This window comes from Sus scrofa, chromosome 13 (assembly GCF_054392235.1).
Source record: "Sus scrofa isolate SSC_HxYL_T2T_F1_AM1 chromosome 13, Sscrofa_HxYL_maternal_Yorkshire_Landrace_v2.0, whole genome shotgun sequence".
In the NCBI taxonomy this organism is placed as follows: Eukaryota; Metazoa; Chordata; class Mammalia; order Artiodactyla; family Suidae; genus Sus; species Sus scrofa.
The window spans coordinates 40,413,376-40,435,083 of NC_139395.1; the positions used below are offsets into that span (position 1 = coordinate 40,413,376).

Genomic DNA, 21,708 nt, shown 5'->3' on the forward strand with positions numbered 1-21,708 from the left:
ACACGCCCTCCAGCATTTGTTATTTGTGGACTTATTAATGATGGCCATTCTGACTGGTGTGAGGTGGTATCTCATGGTACTTTTGATTTGCATTTCTCTAATAATCAGTGTTGTGTAGCATTTTTTCATGTGCTTGTTGGCCATCTGTACATTATCCTTGAAAAAATGTCTCTTCAGGTCTTTTGCCCATTTTTCAATTGGGTTGTTGGCTTTTTTGCTGTTGAGTTGCATAAGTTGCTTGTATATTCTAGAGATAATGTCAGCTGCATTGTTTGAAACTATTTTCTCCCATTCTGTAAATTGTCTTTTTGTTTTTTGGGGTTTTTTTTGTTTGTTTGTTTTGGTTTTTTTTTTTTTTTTTTTTGGTTTCCTTTGCTGTGCAAAAGCTTGCAAGTTTGATGAGGTCTCATTGGTTTATTTTTGCTCTTATTTCTGTTGTTTTGAGAGACTGACCTGAGAAAATATTTGTAAGGTTGATGTCAGAGAATGTTTTGCCTGTGTTCTCTTCTAGGAGTTTGATGGTGTCTTATCTTATATTTAAGTCTTTCAGCCATTTTTTGTTTATTTTCATGTATGGTGTGAGGGTGGGTTCTAGTTTCACTGATTTAAATGCAGCTGTCCAGGTTTCCCAGCAACACTTGCTGAAAAGACTCTCTTTTTCCCATTTTATGTTCTTGCCCCCTTTGTCAAAGATTAATTGACCATAGGTGTCTGGGTTTATTTCTGCATTCTCTGTTCTGTTCCATTGGTCTATATGTCTGTTTTGGTACCAGCACCACACTGTCTTGATGACTGTGGCTTTGTAATACTGCCTGAAGTCTGGGAGAGTTATGCCTCCTGCTTGGTTTTTGTTCTTCAGAATTGCTTTGGCAATTCTGGGTCTTTTGTGGTTCCATATAAATTTTTGGATTGTTTGTTCTAGTTCTGTGAAAAATGTCATAGGTAATTTGATAGGGACTGCATTGAATCTGTAGATTGCTTGGGTAGTATAGCCATTATTACAATATTAATTTTTCCAACCCAGGAGCATGGAATATGTTTCCATTCTTAAGTTATTTTCTCAATTGGAAAGAAGTATAAATTCACATTCCAAATATTAATGAGACTCAAAATGAGGTTACAAATTTATACAAAGACCTTTTTTTTTTTAACCTTTCTAGAACTGAAGATAAAAGCTTCCTTATAATATCCCTGTGTAGATAAATGGGCTACTCCTTTTTTACTCTCCCTGCAATTCCCCTTTTACTATAAGGATAGGTTTTCAAGGCTCTTAGTTCCAACTAACTGCCACTGGGGAACCTAAGGCCTCATCCTCTATTCTTAAGTTCTACCAGATCTCAAAACTAACAGCAAAAACCACCACCCATCCCTTCCTCAGAAAGCCTCAAAGTCTTACCATTTCATGTTTCAGTTCCCCATTTCTGACTTTTGAGAATTTCCCTTAATACCTGTGCATCCAATCAATATTTTAAAGTCTTTTTGTTATATTTCATCCTGCATGTCTAGATATTTATTTTGCTGTGTAAGGATTTTCAGGTAATCTCAGCAGCTTAAGTTGTCCTAATTAGAAAAACCATTATTTTTTAAGGAAAAAAGGCATAATAAAACACTATATGGAAAAACTCCAAGGAAAAACAATCTCACTGATGTACACAAACTACATACATGTCCAAAAGTGCAACAAGTATCATTTGTTCTTCAAATAAGTTATAAGTGCAAATTAGGATTGTGGAAAATAAGGACCATGACAGAACTTACTGTATGCTGTTGTTCCAGCAATGAAAAGCTATAGTACGTGAAGCACCAGGGCAGCAGCAGGAGTGGTGCAATTGTGCAGCCTAAGAGCGAACAGGAGCCCAAAGCTCACTATACCACAACCTCTAAAATAGATGCCAAACAGCCCAGTGTCCCTAAGTACAGTTCATCATACCCAGTGTTTAGAGTTCCAAAAGCACACAATGTTCAGAAACAACTAGTGCTTCAAATCACCATATATCTACTGCTTAACATAAAAATCAATTCTAAAACCAATTCAGTAGAAAGCTCAATAACAGTGCCAATATTCTTAAGCCAAGAATTCCTAGATCTCATCTTTCGAGCAACTGAATCACAAAATGTGCTTATCCTACAAAAAAAAAAAAAAAATTAGGACATAAAAAGCAAAATAAATCTGAAAATTCGATTAATTTCAAAACTGTAATAGCAATAATAATGTTGCATAGCACGATGAACTTAGTGAATTAATCTGTTGAAAAATGAAAAGAGAAAAATGCAATGGCAATTAATGACAGTTGATTAACATGTCAGGAACTAATGAACTGCTCACTTCAATTTGGAAAAAGGTTAAAACAAGGGAGTTATAATCCATATAACTTTTAAAATTATTTTCTTATTCGATACTCAACACGGCAGTGAAAGCGACACTGCAGAGAGAAAAGATGGGTCTTTACAAGGGAGATAGCTGGCATCGGCTGTTTAATCAGGTGATCCAAATAAGTACAATTAATAGGGGAAATTCAACACTATATGCTTCCTAATATGATGAAAATATGAAGCACCTGACATCATCTATGATATACTCTTACCCCAAAAAAGTTTCATCTGAATCTAATCAAGCCTCCAGACCTAACTTACAATTTAGAGGAAATTTAGGGACTAGAAAATCAAGTCTAATGATACCAAGTGAAGGCAAGTAGACAAATCTAGAATGTGGAACATTCCACAAGACAACTGGCTTGGACTCTTCATGTCCTTGGCAGGGGTGAGGGGGAGGCAGAAATGGGGAGACAAATCCAGAAGCAATATTAGTGAAAAGAATCCAACAGTGCATTACAAAGATGTATCATCATGAGACAAGTAGAGTTACTGCTCAAAGCAGTAAAGTGGCTTAATTTTTGGAATGCCACTGATATACTCCACCTCTTAATAGAGACAGGAGGAAGCCCATACATAACCTGTATAGATCTCATATAACCAAATTCAAGGTTCTTTAGTGTTAAAAATGAACTTGATAGATACTGATTTAACACTGTTTTATACCAAAACCAAGTATTAATGAGAATACAGAGCACTGGAAATTCTCTTTCATTGGTGAAAGGATTTTAAATTTATACAACTGTTCTGAAAAAAAGTTCAAATTACCCTCTAAAGGTGAACATACACATACTCTATGACCTAGCAAGTCTTACTCCTAGGCTTACCCAACAGCAAGTTCCTCTAAGTGCAGTAAGTGCATAAAATGTTTTTATAAGATTGATTTATAATAGCCAAATATGGAAAACAACTTAAATGTCCATCACTAGTGGTGTGACATAGTCATTTAATGAAAATGAAACTACACTGCAGCAGTATTCACAACAGCCAAGACATGGAAACAACCCAAATGTCCATCGACAGAGGAATGGATTAAGATGTGGTATATATACACTATGGAATACTACTCAGACATAAAAAAAAACAATAATGACAGGTGTAGCAACATAGATGGAACTAGAGACTCTCATACTAAGTGAAGTAAGTCAGAAAGAGAAAGACCAATACCATATGATATCACTTACGTCTGGAATCTAAAATATGACACAAATGAACCTTTCCATAGAAAAGAAACCCATGGACTTGGAGAACAGACTTGTGGTTGCCTAGGGGGAGGGAGTGGAATGGACTGGGAGTTTGGGGTTAGTAGATGCAAACTATTGCATTTGGAGTGGATAAGCAATGAGATCCTGCTATATACCACAGGGAACTATATCTAGTCATTTGTGACAGAACATGATGGAAGTTAACGTAAGAAAAATGATACATATGTGTATATGTGTGACTGAGTCACTTTGCTGTACAGCAGAAATTGACAGAACACTGTAAATCAACTATAATGGAAAAAAACTAAAATCATAAAAAAAAAAGAAAATGAAACTACAGATGCCTAAAACAATATGTAACAAAATAAGCCAGGTACCAAATGAAAACATGTCATGTGATTCATTTAAATAAAATTCAAAAACAAGTAAAATGATCACAGTATCAGCAAGTACAGTAGTAGTCTTTAGAGCAAAGGGAGACACTAATGATGGAGAAAGGGCAAATGGGGTTTCCTGGCCTGCCAGCAATGTCCCATTTCTTGAAGCAGTAGCAGTTTCCTGAGTTTTCACTGTGAAAATTAGTGAGCATGAAATTTATGTTTTGTACATATTTCTGTATAACTCTTAAGTAAAAAAGCATTACCATTTTTAACTCGAAAAGAAAGCACAAAGCAATCCCTAAATATCTAATCCCAAAATATGTAACACAATTTAAAATATATATATAATTACATATATTGGTGACAGGAGTACAAAGGGAAGAATTATTTGGTTTTTTTGTCTTGTTTTTCTTTTTGGCCTCACCTGTGGCATGTGTAAGTTCCCAGGCAATGGATCGAACTCACGTGACAGCAATGACCCAAGCTGTTGCAGTGACAATGCTAGGTCCTTAATCAGCTCACCACAAGGGAACTCCCAAGATTTATTTGAATTGCCCAGAAAACTCAGTATTTTGACTGCACATATCATCCAGTAGATTATATCCCAAGGACCAAAAAAACAGAAAAACTTTTTAAACAGCACTTTGTAGTTTTATCATTAGTAATGTTGGCATTATATTTAAACTATTCTAAACTACAGGTTAAAGAAGATAATTGTGCTAATATCATCAGCAGCCAAGAATTTCAACTTATAAGAAAATTAAAATTTTATATCAAAAAGGTAAAAATTCTAATTTTAAAATGTGAGTAGAAAGTAGTGCTACGAACGAACTTGTGATTTTTTTTTTTTTTTTTTTTGCTTTTTAGGTCTGAACCCATGGCATATCAAAGTTCCCAGGCTAGGGATACAATCGGAGCTACAGCTACCAGCCTACACCACAGCCACAGCAATGCCAGATCCGAGCTGCATCTGCGACCTACACCACAGCTCACAGCAATGCCGGATCCTTAACCCACTGAGTGAGGCCAGGGATTGAACCTGCAACCTCATGGCTCCTAGTCGGATTCATTTCCACTGAGCCACGACGGGAACTCCAACTTATGATTTCTTTTGAAGAAATATTTCCTAGCTCTAATCTGTGAAAAGTTCTAAAATAAACAACAATCCCAGTAGCAATGAGCACCCTTACCTAGAAAGCATCCTCTTCAACTACAGCACCATTTTCAACTAAAATTAAGGAAGATTCTTTAAAGAATTGAGTTCTGACTAGAGCTGACTAGTCCCAAGATAAGCCTATGAAATCTCGTAGACAGACAGCAAGTAAGTTATCAGAGTCAGTAGTAGGGTCATGTAGAAAGGAGAGAGAATCAAACTTGAACAGGCTCCCATTGGACTAAGTTGGAAGAATTAAGCATCAAAAAGACTACTGACTACAAAAGACTGAAATATACAAACACACACATGTAAATCCACAATTTCTTGAAAATATAAAAAAACTCATTGGATACATTAAGGTTACTAAGGCACCAGCTTATTATTCTGAATATTCTTCTATAAGGGGAGATAATCACTTACCCTGCCTTTGCTGAACAAACTCTATTTTAGGATATCCAAATAGCTGATATGGGAAAGTTCTTCTGTAAGAAAAACTCCTAGCTATAAAGGAAAAAGGAACTATAGAATGATATTTATTTTTGCAATCCTAAAGGACTGATGCATCTAAGCAATGATCACCATTGGATGCTAAAACTACAAGTAAATGAGTGATAAGAAAGATCATAATGATGGGGCAGACAACACCCGACGTCAATGAGCAACTGTAATAACACTAGTAGTGAGGCAACCAGATAATACATGCATCTCTCTATGAGGCAATAGGAAATACACAGCACCAACTAGGAAGATGTACTTGAATCTAAGCAAGGCCCGCATCTAACAACAGTTCACAGGAAATACAGGTGATAAAGGACCACGAGACCAAAATGAATAAAACATCCAACATTCCAGCTCTGGCTAAAATGAATGTCAACTTGTCTTGGATAAATAAATGGCACTAAAAATAATAGGGAAATGTTCGAATTTAAGGGACTTAAGAGTCAGTATTATAAAAATGCAATAAAGGACCTTGGTTGAATCCTAGCTCAATGAAAAATTACTAAATGACATATATGATACCATCAAGAAAATCTGAACACTGACTGGATATTATATGCTATTAAGAAACCACACGTGAGAGTGCCTGTCATAGCTCAGTGGTTAACGAATCCAACTAAGAACCACGAGGTTGTGGGTTCAATCCCTGGCCTTGCTCAGTGGGTTAAGGATCCGGCGTTGCCATGACCTATGGTGTAGGCTGCAGATGGGGCTCGGATCCCACGTTGCTGTGGTTGTGGGGTAGGCAGCAGCTACAGCTCCGATTAGACCCCCAGCCTGGGAATCTCCATATGCCGCGGGAGCGACCCAGAAAATGGCAAAAAGACAAAAAAAAAAAAGAAAAGAAAAGAAACCACCCATGATATTATTGGGTATGATAAGAGTATCATGGTTATAGATTTTTAAAGCCTTTTCTATTAGATAGATATACACACATAAAGTATTTATGAGTAAAATACGATGTCTGGGATTTTTTTAAGATACTATAGCAAGGGGAAAAGGGAGGAGGAAGAGAGAGGGAGGAGAGACGGAATGGAATGGAGGGGGATGAGTGAGAGAGATAGGACAAGAAACACTATTGGCAAAGTTCAAATAATTGTTGGAAGTAAGTGATATCTCACTATTTCAGTCTCTTCTACTTTTATGTATATTGAGATTTTCCAAAACAAAAACGTTTAATGAAAAGATCAAACTAAAGAGTCTGTTAATATTCCTTCCACTTCTAAATTTTACAGTTCTATATTCAATTTCCTAAAATATATCGACTGCATGCTTAAGACGGAATATATGTGACATAATATCATAATGTCTCTTTAAAATTATTATACCTAAAAACCACAACAAGGAGTTCCTACCGTGGCACAATGGGATCAACCAGTGTCTCTGCACTGGTTAAGGATCCAGCACTGCTGCAGCTGTGGCACAGGTCAAAGCCGTGGCTCAAATCCAATCCCTGGCCCAGGAACTCCATATGCCATGGGGCAGCCAAAAAAGAAAAAAAGAAAAGAAAAAAAAAAGGGGGGGGGGAACCACAAGTACAGGGTGATAAATGTGTTATCTAGGAGGAAAAGTTTAAGAGGCTGGCAATATTTTTCTGTATAAAAGATAAGAATTTAATAAATGTTTCTAAACACATATAAGAGATCATGACCAGCTCTTTTCTGCAACCACTGATGACTGAATAGATGGAAAAGACAAACTGTATCTTAAGGATAGCAAAATAGATTTTTCTCCATCTCTTCTATCTCTGTAACAAAGTATACTGCCATATTTGCTTGTCATTCTTTTAATCATTAAATCCTTCAGCATTGACCGAATGCCTGAAATACATGTTACTTGACTGGCAAGGCACTGTGGATACAATGATGAGCAACAACACAAGGTTCTACACCTACAGGGGCGTTCCCTCTGTGGCTCAGCAGGTTACAAATCGGACTGCTATACATGAGGATGAGAGTTCCATTCCCAGCCTTGCTCAGTGGGTTAAGGATCTGGCATTGCTGTGGCTGTGGTGTAGGCCAGCAGCTGCAGCTCCATTTCAACCCCTAGCCTGGGAACTTCCATGTGCCACAAATGCAGCCCCCAAAAAAGTTAAATAAGAAAAAAAGAAAAAAGAAAAAAAAGAAGTTACTGTCAAATAACATTTCAGGCATTCCCTTTGAGGCTCTGCGTTAACAAATCTGACTAGTATCCATGAGGACGTGGGTTTGATCCCTGGCCCCACTCATGGGGTTAAGGATCCAGCATTGCTGTGAGCTGAGGTGTAGGTTGAAAATACTGCTCGGGGAGTTCCCATCGTGGCGCAGTGGTTAACGAATCCGACTAGGAACCATGAGGTTGCGGGTTCGGTCCCTGCCCTTGCTCAGTGGGTTAACGATCCGGCGTTGCCGTGAGCTGTGGTGTAGGTTGCAGACGCGGCTCGGATCCTGCGTTGCTGGGGCTCTGGCGTAGGCCGGTGGCTACAGCTCCGATTCGACCCCTAGCCTGGGAACCTCCATATGCCGCGGGAGCGGCCCAAGAAATAGCAACAACAACAAAAAGACAAAAGACAAAAAACAAAAAAACAAAAAACAAAAAACAAAAAAAAAAAAAGAAAATACTGCTCGGATCTGGCATTGCTGTGGCTATGGCATAGGCCAGAGGCTGCAGCTCTCATTCGACTCCTAGCCTAGGAACTTCCATTTGCTGAAGTTGCAGCCCTAAAAATAAATACATAAAAATAAAATAAATAAAATACAATGGCTACAGGATCTTCAACCACAAGTTTTACTGTCCACTGGTAATAAACCTATTAAAGAAATCAGGACACATCTCACACTTGAAAATTTATCAATGATTTACTGAAAAACTGTGTGTGAAAACACAATTCTGAGTGTTACAGAAACCTGGCCTCCAGAGCTCTGAACCTAAATCTCACAGACTGGTCTCAAAAGGTTCCCAAATCCCCTGTAATGATGGCATTGTTCTACAGGGGCTGTCCTGGCTTTTGTTAATCTCAGATGGCAATAATCGCAAATAGAATAGAACCAAACTTCATGTAACAGAAACCAGCAAAAAAAGGGAAAAGAGGAACACAATACCGTCTACCCACCTAGCCTACTCCTTCTGAAGTTGAAAAATACCTAACCGGGTGTAACTTTCTTTCCAGTGATTGGGTGCCCTCTAGTGCCCATTTCAATTATGACAGCCAACTGCTCAGAGTAAGACCTGATAAAGAAAAAGTGATTTAAGAAATAACAGGATAAAAGGTGGCATCGCAAAGGAGCACCTGACACAATATTAATTATTCTGTAGACTCATTATCCAACATAACTGAATTCACAGTACATGCTAATTCTTAAAATTTTTTCCTAGATAGCTAAATATACACTATTATTTTTAATGAATATGATTAAAAAAGTATGCAAAAATATCATACTTAATAGTATGATATTACTTTTTGATACGATAAACTTTTTTTCCCAAGTTGCATTTAAAATTAATAAAACATTAGCAAATACCCAGAAAGGTAAAAGGAAGAAATGAAGGGTACAAGAACCTCAGGAATACGCACTCCCTTCTCCCATCGCAGGCAGCATCAGGAACGAAATATTTAATAAGGGACAGCAACAGAAACTGGAGAAGTACTTTGAGAAGACAAGGTACTCCATATCTGAAGGGAGGGACACACCAGCCAAAGAACTGAATGTGCGTGAGCACAGGGACAAGCAGCAGCAATTGTCAGAAGGACCAGGACAGAGGCATGGAACCAGGGCAAGCTGGACACATCACCCGAGGTGACTGAAGCCTTCCGCCCAGACCTGCCCAGTTTCTATGGCACCAGAATACACTGTCCCAACAGAACCGCAGGAGTCCTGAGCACAAGGATCCTGGCAGGTGTATGGGCAGCCTCTCAGCTCCAGTCCTGCCCTCTGACATGTCTTCCCCAGACTGTGCCACTAGGCACCCCTCATCTCCATGACTCCTACCTGCATACACCTTGCCCTCATCAGGTACGGCACCAAGGAAGAGCCCACCCCCTCACCAAGAACCATCACAGCCCCAGGACATTGCTGAATATATAGGTCAGTTATTCCCCAGGGAATGTCTCACTGAGGTCTAGGACCACAGTCTCTGACCAGGGGATTCATCCCAGCTTGTTGCCCAATGTTGTGGTCCATCATTGGTGATACCGTTTCGTGTTCCACTGTGTCAGGGTGACACATTTTATCCCCTCTGCTATTGACAGACACATGGGTTGTTCAAAGTTAGGGCTATCAGGAATGATGCTGGAAAAACATATTCCTGTGTGAGACATCAGGTATACTGGGTGATGTGCTCAGCTTTCGGAGATCTTCCAGGGCAGCTGTGCCCCCATTTTCATCCCCAGCAGCAGCACAGGAGCACTCCTGCTGCTCAGGGCTGCCACCAACACTATGCCTTGGGAGCCTTTTTAATTTCTGCCAATGGCTAACCACCTCGATATGTTCATTTTGGTTTTAACTTGCATCTCCCTGCTATCTCAGCACTTTTCATAATGAATATTAGGATTTATACTGACCAGACTTGGTTACTAAAATTTGCCTCCAGATATCCTAACAATCAGCAAATCTGTCAATACCCATTAAAATCTATCCAGGAAGGAGTTCCCATCGTGGTGCAGCAGAAACGAATCTGACTAGGAACCATGAGGTTGCTGGTTCAATCCCTGGCCTCGCTCAGTGGGTTAAGGATCCAGAGTTGCCTTGAGCTGTGGTACAGGTCGCAGAGGCAGATCCCAAGTTGCTGTGGCTGTGGTACAGGCCGGCAGCTGTAGCTTCTGATTCGACCCCTAGCCTGGGAACCTCCCTATGCCGCAGGTGCGACCCCCCCCCCCAAAAAAAAGACAAAAAAAAATCTATCCAGGAAAAAAAAAAGGTATCCAGAATAAAAACACTTTCACTCTCTCCACCACTACAAACCTGGTTCAAGGTGCCACCCTCCCTCATCTCATGTACCACAGCCCCCTAAACTGGTCTGATTGCACCTTACCCTTGACCTCGTAACTCAGTGAAGCTTTGCAAATATCAGCCACACCGAGGCACTCCTCTGCTCAAAATCCTCCAGCGGATTTATCCTCTCCTTCAGGATAAAATCCCAGGTTCCAACCATGGTTTATGACAAGTTTCCAGATGGCCTCCCCCCTGCCCCACTGCTTCAGCACCGCCCTCCCCCACCCCCGCCTCCACTAAGTTGCTAACCTCACCTCCCACCCTTCTCATGCTCAGCTCCAGCTACACTCACCTCCTCATTGCTCCTCGAAACGTGCTAATCGCTTTTCTCTCCCCAGCCCTTTGCAACCATCGTTCACCCCACCTGGAACACACTTCCCCAGGTGAGGGACCTATTGCTTCAATTCCTTCTGGTCTCTGCTCAGCCTTGCCTGACCACTTCTCTCTAAACAGGGCAGCAACTGCCTCATCGTTCCCAAACCTCACTACCCTACCTTTGCCTTTTCCACTGCATTTATCGCCACTTGGCATCTTATACTTTCACTTGTTTATTATCTCTCTCCTCACACCGGAGCACAAGCTCCATCAGAACGGGGATATTTCTCTCTCTTATCCAACACTGCAGCCCCGGGACCCAGACAGCACCGAGTACATATGCAAATGCTGACAAGTATTTGTTCAGAATATGAGCATCAACGCCAAGAATAAAACAGATTACCAATGCCAAGAAAAAAAACAGCATCTACGAATTCCTTCCAGGACAAGAACTTGGAATGATGGTCTGACAGCTTGTAACACAGGCTCTGCCCACCACACGCACTCTGTAAATGTTCATTTCATAAAACAACAAAAGAATTTGCCTCTTCCTTCCCCATTCCCTTCTCCCTACCTTTTCAGATCCTCTAAAATAATGTCGAATTTCCGTGCTACTATTGTTTTTTTTTTTTTTTTGGCTTTTTGCTATTTCTGGGGCCGCTCCCGCGGCATATGGAGGTTCCCAGGCTAGGGGTTGAATCGGAGCTGTAGCCGCTGGCCTACGCCAGAGCCACAGCAACGCTGGATCCGAGCCACGTCTGCAACTTACACCACAGCTCACGGCAACGCTGGATCCTTAACCCACTGAGCAAGGGCAGGGACCGAGCCCGAAACCTCATGGTTCCTAGTCGGATTCGTTAACCACTGCACCACGACGGGAACTCCTACTACTGATTTTTTTAAGTATACATAATTCTTTTTCAAGAATCCATTCTTTCCACATCACACTTGACAACAACATTAGCAGCTATTATTTAGACTTAAATTTGGGGAGTTCCTGTCGTGGCCCAGTGGTTAATGAATCCGACTAGGAACCATGAGGTTGTGGGTTCGGTCCCTGCCCTTGCTCAGTGGGTAAAGGATCCAGCGTTGCCATGAGCTGTGGTGTAGGCTGCAGACTCGGCTCAGATCCCCGTTGCTGTGGCTCTGGCATAGGCCAGCAGCTACAGCTCCGATTAGACCCCTAGTCTGGGAACCTCCATATGCCGCGGGAGCGGCCCAAGAAATAGCAAAAAGACCAAAAAAAAAAAAAAAAAAAGACCCTTAGACTTAAATTTGAATGTATTCTTCATTTATATGTGTTTCTTCTTTATGCTATCTTTAAAACTTAGGAGGGAAAGGGGCAGGTTCTCAAGTAACTTGCTCAAGTGAACTTTTCTACAAATGTTGGTGAAATTCAAATTGAATTTCTGAATTTCTGAAAATGTCTTTTGTCCCCACAAGTAAGCTTTATGGCGGCTGTAACAGAGAAAGTTAAGGTCCGATGATGCTTTGTCATTTCATTTCCACCATTTTCTTTATCTCCTAGTCTTTAGTGTTGCCAAATAAATTAAACCTAAGTCTGATTTGCTTTTATTTATAATCTGGATTTTGGTTTCCTTTTTCTCTTTGAAATTACCTATTTCACCAGGATATGTCTACATGTGCATCTTTTTTCAATGTTTTGCCTGACGTGCTAAAACCTTTCATCTATAGATTTGAGTCTTTCTTTAGCTCCAGGTGAAAATTTTCCCTATTGTTTTCCATAAATGTTTCACTTTTGTTTGCTCTGATCTCTCTTCCTGAAAATCCCATCGTGTTTATCTTAGATAAGTGCTGTCCCACAGAAAGAGAATTCCAGCCACATGGATAAAGTTTTCTAGTATCCACATTAAAAATATATATATTAAAAGTAAGTATTTTTTTCTTTTTATGGTCGCACCCACAGCCTATGGAAGTTCCCAGACCAGAAGTCGAATAGGATCTGCAGCTGCCAGGCTACACCACAGCCACAGCAACAATGGACCTGAGCCGCATCTTCAACCTATACTGCAGCTCACAGCAACGCCAGATCTTTAACGCCCTGAGCAAGGCCAGGTATCGAACCCACATTCTCACGGACACTGCATCAGGTCCTAAACCCATTGAGTCACAAAGGGAACTCCCAATAAAATTTTCACATTTACCCAAATAATCCAAAATAGTATTGTTTGGAAATATAAAGACAATTACAGGTAAGATACTTTTTTTATATATATATATTGACTTGTCAAACTCCAGTGTGTGTTCTCCCGTGCAGCTCATCTCAATTCAGACCAGCTGCTTTTCAATGGCCCAGTAGCCTCTTCTGGCTGGGGGGTACCATACTGGACAGCGTAAGAGACCGTCTACAACTGTTTTCCATGATTTTTTAGTTTGTACTTGTCCTTTTTTCCTTCTGAATCCTAGAGAATTCACCCAACTGATCTTCAAATTCACTAACTCTAGGCTACCCCATCTCCTACTTGTTACTGCATTTACCGGACATTTTAATTCAACAGTCATATTTTCCATCTTCAGAGGCTCTCTCCTCATGGCACACTGCTTCTGAGCAAGGACTACCTATGCTGGTCCAGAATGTCAGGACTTTCCCTTAGAATTTTCATCAGGTTCTCTCCTATCTTCTCCAGCTGCTCAATTTCATCGAAGATCCTTTGTTCTGAGTCATTACGTTTGAGCTCCTAAGCCTTCTCTTCTGCCCAAGTGAGTCTGGCCTATCTGCTTGTCTTTTAGATAAAAATCTAGTTTATAAATCTCTGATAGCCAAGTTGGGTACCATTAATGACCGTACAGGTCACAACTCATTTTTCTTGGTCCCAGAAAGAAGAAAGGGAAAATTCAGATTTGGTAACAATTTTCTTTAGCAGATCAGAGGTCTAGTGATTGCAGGAAATGGCAATGGAATTCTAAGCAGAAGAAATGCAGTGAGCTTAACTTCATCTCCCAATCATTTCCACCTAACTATCTGAGGGCTAACTGGGATATGAACCCAACAACTGGCTACAGTACTGGACCACAGATACAGAATTGTTTTCATCTCTGCAGACAGTTCTATTAAACAGTACTCGGCTAGCCAATTCCTCTTAAGGCTCCAAAGAGCACACTACCAAGTCTGGCTCTACAAAATCCCCTCTTCTAACCATTTTCTCCTTCCTCCAGGAGTTCCTGCCCTTCCTCCTAAAAGCCTTAGTTCTTTTCACCTATTTTAACTCTTGACACTCTCCTACTTCAAGGCAGAAAAATCTACTACGAATTAAGTTTGAAACACATTAACAGGAAGGAAAGAAAGTAGTTTCCAGTGTTAGGGAACATTCAAAAAGGCAGGACAATGGTCACGTTCACTTCGTGGAACTTGGAATTACTGGTTAACTAAGAAGGATTTAGTATTAGTATTTGAAAGAAGTTGATACAGTTGTTTCTCAGCATGCTGGGGGATCAGTTTCAGGATCCCACGCACAAATACCAAAATTCACAGATGCTCTTAAATAAAATGGCCTAGTATTTTCATATAGCCTATGCACATCCTCCCATATACTTTAAATCATCTCTAGATTAGTTATAATGCTTAATACAATGTAGATGTTATGTAAACACTTGACAGTGTGTACCAAATTCAAGTTTTGCTTTTCGAAACTCCTTGGAATTTTTTTTTTTTCTAAATATTTTCAATCCATGGTAGGTTGAATCCACAGGTGCAAAACCCGTGGATATGCGGAGGGCCAACTATATTTGAAGGTATCTTTAGTGCTTGCATCACAGTGAAATACTGCAATCACTGTCAGAAGTAACTGACAAGGGGTGGAGCTAAATTAAAGTGAAAAGCCAAAAATATTTTTATTTGAATTATGAGTTGGGTTTCAACTAAAAAATAACATTAGTTATAATAAAATGTTGAGCAGCCGATAAGAAAACTAGTCATGAAATAAGCCTTATGAAAAAATTACTAAAATAACGATCAGTAGAGCCCCCAAGCCTTGTAACCCCACCAGGCCACCTTTAATAACACATGATGTTGTAAATGAGCTGCTGTGTTTAAGTCCAAAGGTCTATTGGGGTTATAACAACTGCCGCAGTTCCACAAAGGAAAATTAAGTTGAATACCCATGAAAGCTACAGCTTTTAAAATCAAGAACGATCTTTGTCATCAATAAGATTTCAGTAATAAAAGAAATTACCTCAATGACAGGTGTATTTTCCTGGAGCCCAGTTGTGTGCGAGGCGAGTAAGCCAATCACCCGAGCAACCTTGGCCCTTCTGTAAAAGGAGAGAAAACGGGCTCTGAAATGGAGAGTTAGGAACACAGCAAAGCAACCTCAGTCACGTTATATGATGGTAAGCATTAACATGAGATGGGGAAAAAGAAAGAAAGAAAAAAAAAATGAGATGGAAATGCAACGAGACGGGGTGAGAATACATCCCCCTACGTTTGTGGCCAAGAGAACCGACCCCTCCTGCACACGGGGAGACATGAACACAACGCCCCTCTGCAGGACTATTTATAAGGGTGACAAAAATTGAACAAGCTATGCTTTAATAGTCATATAGAAAATAAAATTTTTAAAAGGGTCTTAGAGAGAACAAGGAAATAGTAATTATCTCATGTCTGAGCACAGCAATATCTGGCTAACAGTCCCTGTTATACCTATTAATAAATCAATGATTTTATATATAAGTAGTAAATAATTAGTATCAGAACAGTTAAACATATATGTATGTATATATTCACTTTATTTATTTATTTATTTATTTATTGTCTTTTTGCTGTTTCTTTGGGCCGCTCCTGCGGCATATGGAGGTTCCCAGGCTAGGGGTCGAATCGAAGCTGTAGCCACTGGCCTACGCCAGAGCCACAGCAACGCGGGATCCGAGCCGAGTCTGCAACCTACACCACAGCTCACGGCAACGCCGGATCCTTAACCCACTGAGCGAGGCCGGGGACCGAACCCGCAACCTCACAGTTCCTAGTTGGATTCGTTAACCACTTTGCCACGACGGGAACTCCTATATACTCACTTTAACAGAAATCTTTACAAGAAGTCGTACAGACATTGTAAAAAGACTACTTTCAGTGAGGTGTTTCTGTTTTATCACTCAGCAGAAAATGAAGGTGATAAATTATTACACAGCACTTCAGGTGATTTGGAAAAGTCTGTTTCATGGAGAAAATTAGTTCTGATATGATTTTTTAATAGAAAAAAATGATTAGGAGTTCTTTTGGGGCTCAGCAGGTTAAGGATCCAGTGTTGTCACTGCAGTGGCTTGGGTCGCTGCAGTAGCCAGGGTTTGATCTCTAGCCTGGGAACATCCACATGCTGTGGGGATGATTAAAAAAAAAAAAAAAAAGGCTGAATGTATGAGTTGATGAGAACCTCACTCTTATTTTTCAATGCTTGCATATTCTCTAGACTAATCAGTGTGAACCTCAGCCAGAGAGTCTCTACTCTTCAGGTTCCTAAAATAAACCATGCAAGACAAATCAGTCTCAGCAGCACCACAAGGAAGTGCTCTCACATTGTCAGAAATCTAACATACAGATAATTCTTATGGGTTTCAATGTTTCTTGGATTAGTCATTCAAATCTCTTAACATATTCAGATTAGAGGAGTCTTAGACATTTGCATGATGATCATCATCCGGCCTCTGAATGAAAAGATTTTATTCATTTATTTACTTTTTGCTTTTTAGAGCCACACCCACAGCATTTGTAAATTCCCAGGCTAGGGATCCAATCTCAGCTGCAGCTGCCAATCTACACCACACCACAGCCATGCTGGATCCGAGCCAGGTCCTCTATCTACACCACTGCTCACGGCAATGCCAGATCCTCAACCCACTGAGCAAGGCCAGAGATTGAACCTGCAACTCCATGGACACTAATCAGGTTTATTACTGCTGAGTCAATGGGAACTCCAAGACTATACTTTAAAAAAAAGATTTTGTAGGACAATGGCCCAAAATTTATGAGAAAAAGCTTCAAACCACAGCTCTGCCACTGACCAGTTCTGTGACTACAGTCAATTATGCTTCAATTTCCAATTGCTAAATAAATTTTTTTTAATTTTCCAATTGATTAAATGTGTTCAGTTTAAAAGGACAGAGGATTAACTTCTAAGTTTTTTCACAGTGGTAAAACAAATGCTTATCATCAAAAGCTCACTGATGGGAGTTCCCATCGTGGCTCAGTGGTTAACAAACCCGACTAATGTACATAAGGTTGCGAGTTCGATCCCTGGCCTCGCTCAGTGGGTTAAGGATCCGGCACTGCTGTGGCTGTGGCGAAGGCCTGCAGCTACAGCTCCGATTGGACCCCTAGCCTGGGAACCTCCATATGTCCCGGGTACAAAAGACAAAAGACCAAACAAACACACCACTCACTGATGAATTAGAGGATGCAAGGCAAAAACTTATTCTTCTCAAAGACAGGCCCAAAATACTTATGAAACTCTGAAGCATTTTTTCAGTCTACAAAGTTAAATAATGGCCACCAGATCTATTCAACTAAAAGAAAACTCTATCAGAATATGGTAATTCAATATTTTACCCATTCTCACATTCCTATCTTAATGAAAGAAAACATACTACCTTAAAACTCTTATAAAGTTATAAACTATTAAAGCAATAATATTTATCAACTTACACCAACTGTATCTATATATAACACCGTCACAAAACGGCCTCCTTTTCAGAATTCAGGTTTCTTCATAAATGTCACCATTTCAGGTGCCCCTAATGGCCCATACCACTGTACCTCAGAACATCCCCACATCCATGACAGCATGCAAAGCTGCATTGGCCAATAAAGCTTCGTGCAAGGACAGAGATGTTCCATATATACATTGCTCAATACAGTATCCACCACATGTATGTGACTATCAAGCACTTCAAGTATGGCTGGTACAATTAAAGAACTAAATATATACACACAAATAAATGCATGCACATGTACATATAAATATATGTATATACACACAGACACACAAAATTTACCTTTGTTTATGGACCTAGTTTTTTATTGAACTATGCTTAATGTATAAGTTACAGGTGTAGACAATAGTGACTCACAATTTTTAAAGGTTATACTCCACTTATAGTTACTATACAATATTGTCTATACTCCCTGTGTTGTCTAATCGATCCTTGCAGCTTATTTTATACATAATAGTTTGTACCTCTTAATCCCTTACCCCTATCTCGCCCCTCCTCCCCTCCCTCTTCTGACTGGTAACCACTAGTTTCTTCCCTGTGAAGTCTGCTTCTTTTTTGTTATATCCACTAGTTTGCTGGGGTTTTCTTTATATTCCACACAATAATGATACCATACAGTATTTGTCTCGGTCTGACTTACTTCACTTAGCATAATGACCTCCAAGGCCACCCACGTTGCTGTAAATGGCAATATCTCATTTTTGTTTTCTCTTTTAATGGCTGCACCTGCAACATATGGAAGTTCCCAGGCCAGGGACTGCATCTGAGCCACAGCTGTGACTTATGCCACAGCAGTGGCAACACCAGATCCTTTAACCCACTGTGCTAGGCTGACTATTGTAAATAGTGCTGCTGTGAACCACACCCAAACCACTGTAGTTGGGATTATTAACCCACTGTGCCACAGCGGGAACTCTAAAAATCTCATTTTTTATTGCTGAGTAGGGTTCCATTGTATAGATGCGTCGCATATTCTTAATCCATTCCTCTATTGATGGATATGTAGGTTGCTTCCATGTCTTGACTATTGTAAATAGTGCTGCTATGAACCTTGGGGTGCCATGGATCTTTTCCTGTTAGGTTTTTTGGGGGTTTTTTTTGTTGTTGTTGTTTTTCAGATATATACCAAGGAGTGGAATTGCTAGGTCATATAGTAATTCTATTTTCACTTTTTTGAGAAATATGGAACTAGCTTTCACTTTAAGTTCAACCTATTAGAGCAGATCTAAAATGTTGTAGTTACTTCTTCACATTTAATAAAACAGATTGTTTATCATCTGTCTCCCCCATCAGCACACAAAATCCACCAAGGCAGGGCTTCGTCTTACCACTGCAGACACCAAGACAGTACCTGGCATAAAGGAGGCCCTCAATGACTTTTGTTAAATGAATATTATATCAATATCAACAGTAAAGTAACACATTAGTAGGAAAGGAGTGGGTAAAAATGGAACGAGGTAAACAACGAAGTAAAAACAAAAGTGGAACAGGATTTCCCAAGTAAGACTCAAAGTAGAAATTAAGGATAAAGGAGTTCCTGTTGTGGTGTAACAGAAACAAATGCAGCTAGTATCCATGAGGATGTGGGTTTGATCCCTGGCCTAGCTCAGTGGGTCAGGGATCCACCGTTGCTGTGAGCTGTGGTGTAGGTCGCAAGGCATGGCTTACTTGGATCCTGTGTCACTGTGGCTATGGTATCAGCTGGCAGCTATAGCTGCAATTTGACCCCAGTCTGGGAACTTCCATATGCCACAGGTACAGACCTAATAAAAAGTGGAAAAAAAAAAAAAAAAGAAACAAAGAGAGAAAAAAGAGAGAAAGAAAGAAAGAAAGGATAAAAATCACTAAGTGAGAAAAACAGTTCCTTGAAAACTGAAAATGGTATGAACAACAAATGTTACAAAGTGTGAATCGTTAAACACTGTACTAATAAAAAAATAAAAAGCAAACCCAATAGTAGTGGGAAACCCCAATCTACCTTGCTCCCAAGCATAGCAAGAAGGTCACAGTGAATACAAAAAAAACAAACCATCCACAGTAAAACGAACAAGGTCAAAGTCACAGACATACATATCAAACAATCTACAGCCTACAAGCAGTGACCACACTTACTCAGTACGAAGCTGTCTGTATAGGATGGTGTTTGTAACTGTGGAATGAAATGTCCAAAGGCCAGTCATGGCCCCGCGGCAGAGTGGGCCAGAGTGGGCGGGTTGAGGAGAAATCCTGGGTTACTCATCCTTCACATGCCTCATTACTTTATATAATAACTAGGACTCAAAACAGTATGTACCTCATTGAGTTGTTTAAAGAATTAAAGGAAAATTCCCAAGGCAACAGAAATAAAAGCAAAAATAAATCAATAGGAAAAAAAAAAAAAAAAGGAGTTCCCGTCACGGTGCATGGGACACAAATATGACTAGGATCCATGAGGACGCAGGTTCAATCCCTGGCCTCACTCAGTGGGTTAAGAATCCAGCATTGCCATGAGCTATCGTGTAGGCCAACAGCTACAGCTCTGATTCAACCCTTAGCCTGGGAACCTCCATATGCCACAGGTGTGGCCCTAAAAAGGCGAAAATAATAATAATAAACTCTAAAAATAAATAAATAAATGAGACCTAATCAAACTGACAAGCTTTTGACAGCCAAGGGAAGCCATTAAAAAAAAGAAGAAGAATAAGACAACCTATGGAATGGGAGAAAGTATTTTCAAACAACACAGCTGACAAGAGCTTAAGCTCTGAATCACACAAACAACTTATATAACTCAACAGCAAAAAAGCCAACAACCCAGTTGAAAAATGGGCAGAAGAGCTGAACAGACATTTCTCCAAAGAAGACATACAGATGGCCAACAAGCACATGAAAAAATGCTCAGCATCACTGATTATTAGATAAATGCAAATCAAAACTACTATGAGGTACCACCTCACACTAATCAGAATGGCCATCATTAATAAGTCCACAAATAACAAATGCTGGAGAGGGTGTGGGGAAAAGGGAACTCTCCTACGCTGTTAGTGGGAATGTAAATTGGTACAACCAAAGTGGAAAACAGTATGGAGGTACCTCAGAAAACTAAATACAGGGAGTTCCAAAAAGAAAGAAAGAAAGAAAGAGCAAAAATAAATAAATAAATAAATAAATAAAATTATAAAATAAAAAATAAAAATAAAGAAAAAAACAAAATAAAGCTTTATGACATTGGACTTGGCAATGATTTCTTAGATATAACTCTAAAAGCATGGGCAACAAAAGAAAAATAAAGAACTGGGTTTCACTAAAATTTAAACTTTTATTCATCAAAGGAAACCATCAACAGAGTGAAAATGCAACCCACAGAATGGGAGAAAATATTTAAATCATATACCGAATAAGAGGACAATATTCAGAGTATACAGAGAACTCTCATAAATAAATGACATAAAACAAACAACCCGGAATTCCTGTCATGGCTCTGTAGATAACGAATCTAACTAGGAACCATGAGGTTGCGGGTTCAATCCCTGCCCTTGCTCAGTGGGTTAAAGATCCGGCATTGCCGTCAGCTATGGTGTAGGTTGCAGACGCGGCTCGGATCCCGCGTTGCTGTGGCTCTGGCGTAGGCCAGGCGGCTACAGCTCCGATTTGACCCCTAGCCTGGGAATCTCCATATGCTGCGTTAGCAGCCCAAGAAATGGCAAAAAAAATAAATAAAAATAAATAAAATAAATTTTAAAAAATAAAACAAACAACCCAATTAGAAAATGGGCAAAGGACCTGAACTGACATTTTTCCAAAGAAGATAAACAAATGGCCAATAAGCACATAAAAAGATGACAGACATAACTAGTCATTAGTGAAATGCAAAGCAAAACCACAATGACATATAACTTCATACCAATTAGGACAGCTGCCATTAAAAAGGAAAAGAAAAAAAAAAGAAAAAGACAAACAAGGGTTGAAGAGTATCTGGAGAAATTAAAACCTTCATGCATTGTTGGTGAGAATGTAAAACGGTGCTGCCACTGTGGAAAACAGTGTGATGGTTTCTCAAAAGTATAACATTATCAAATGATCCAGCAATTCCACTCCTAGATACATAT

The 21,708-nt window shown here is 39.8% G+C and overlaps 1 protein-coding gene across 30 annotated transcripts in view; it reads right to left on the reverse strand.

The window, feature by feature from the left end:
- The window catches only part of ULK4 (unc-51 like kinase 4), a 540,161-nt gene that overhangs the window by 467,610 nt on the left and 50,843 nt on the right, over positions 1-21,708 (reverse strand). For all 30 annotated transcript variants that reach the window (XR_014822784.1, XR_014822772.1, XR_014822770.1 and 27 more), the window contains one exon: positions 15,091-15,169. Coding sequence is in view for 15 of the 30 variants with exons in the window: in XM_084987830.1 (XP_084843956.1) it covers positions 15,091-15,169 (79 nt within the window). In the remaining 15 variants the exon portion in view is untranslated. The remainder of the gene's footprint in view (positions 1-15,090; positions 15,170-21,708) is intronic.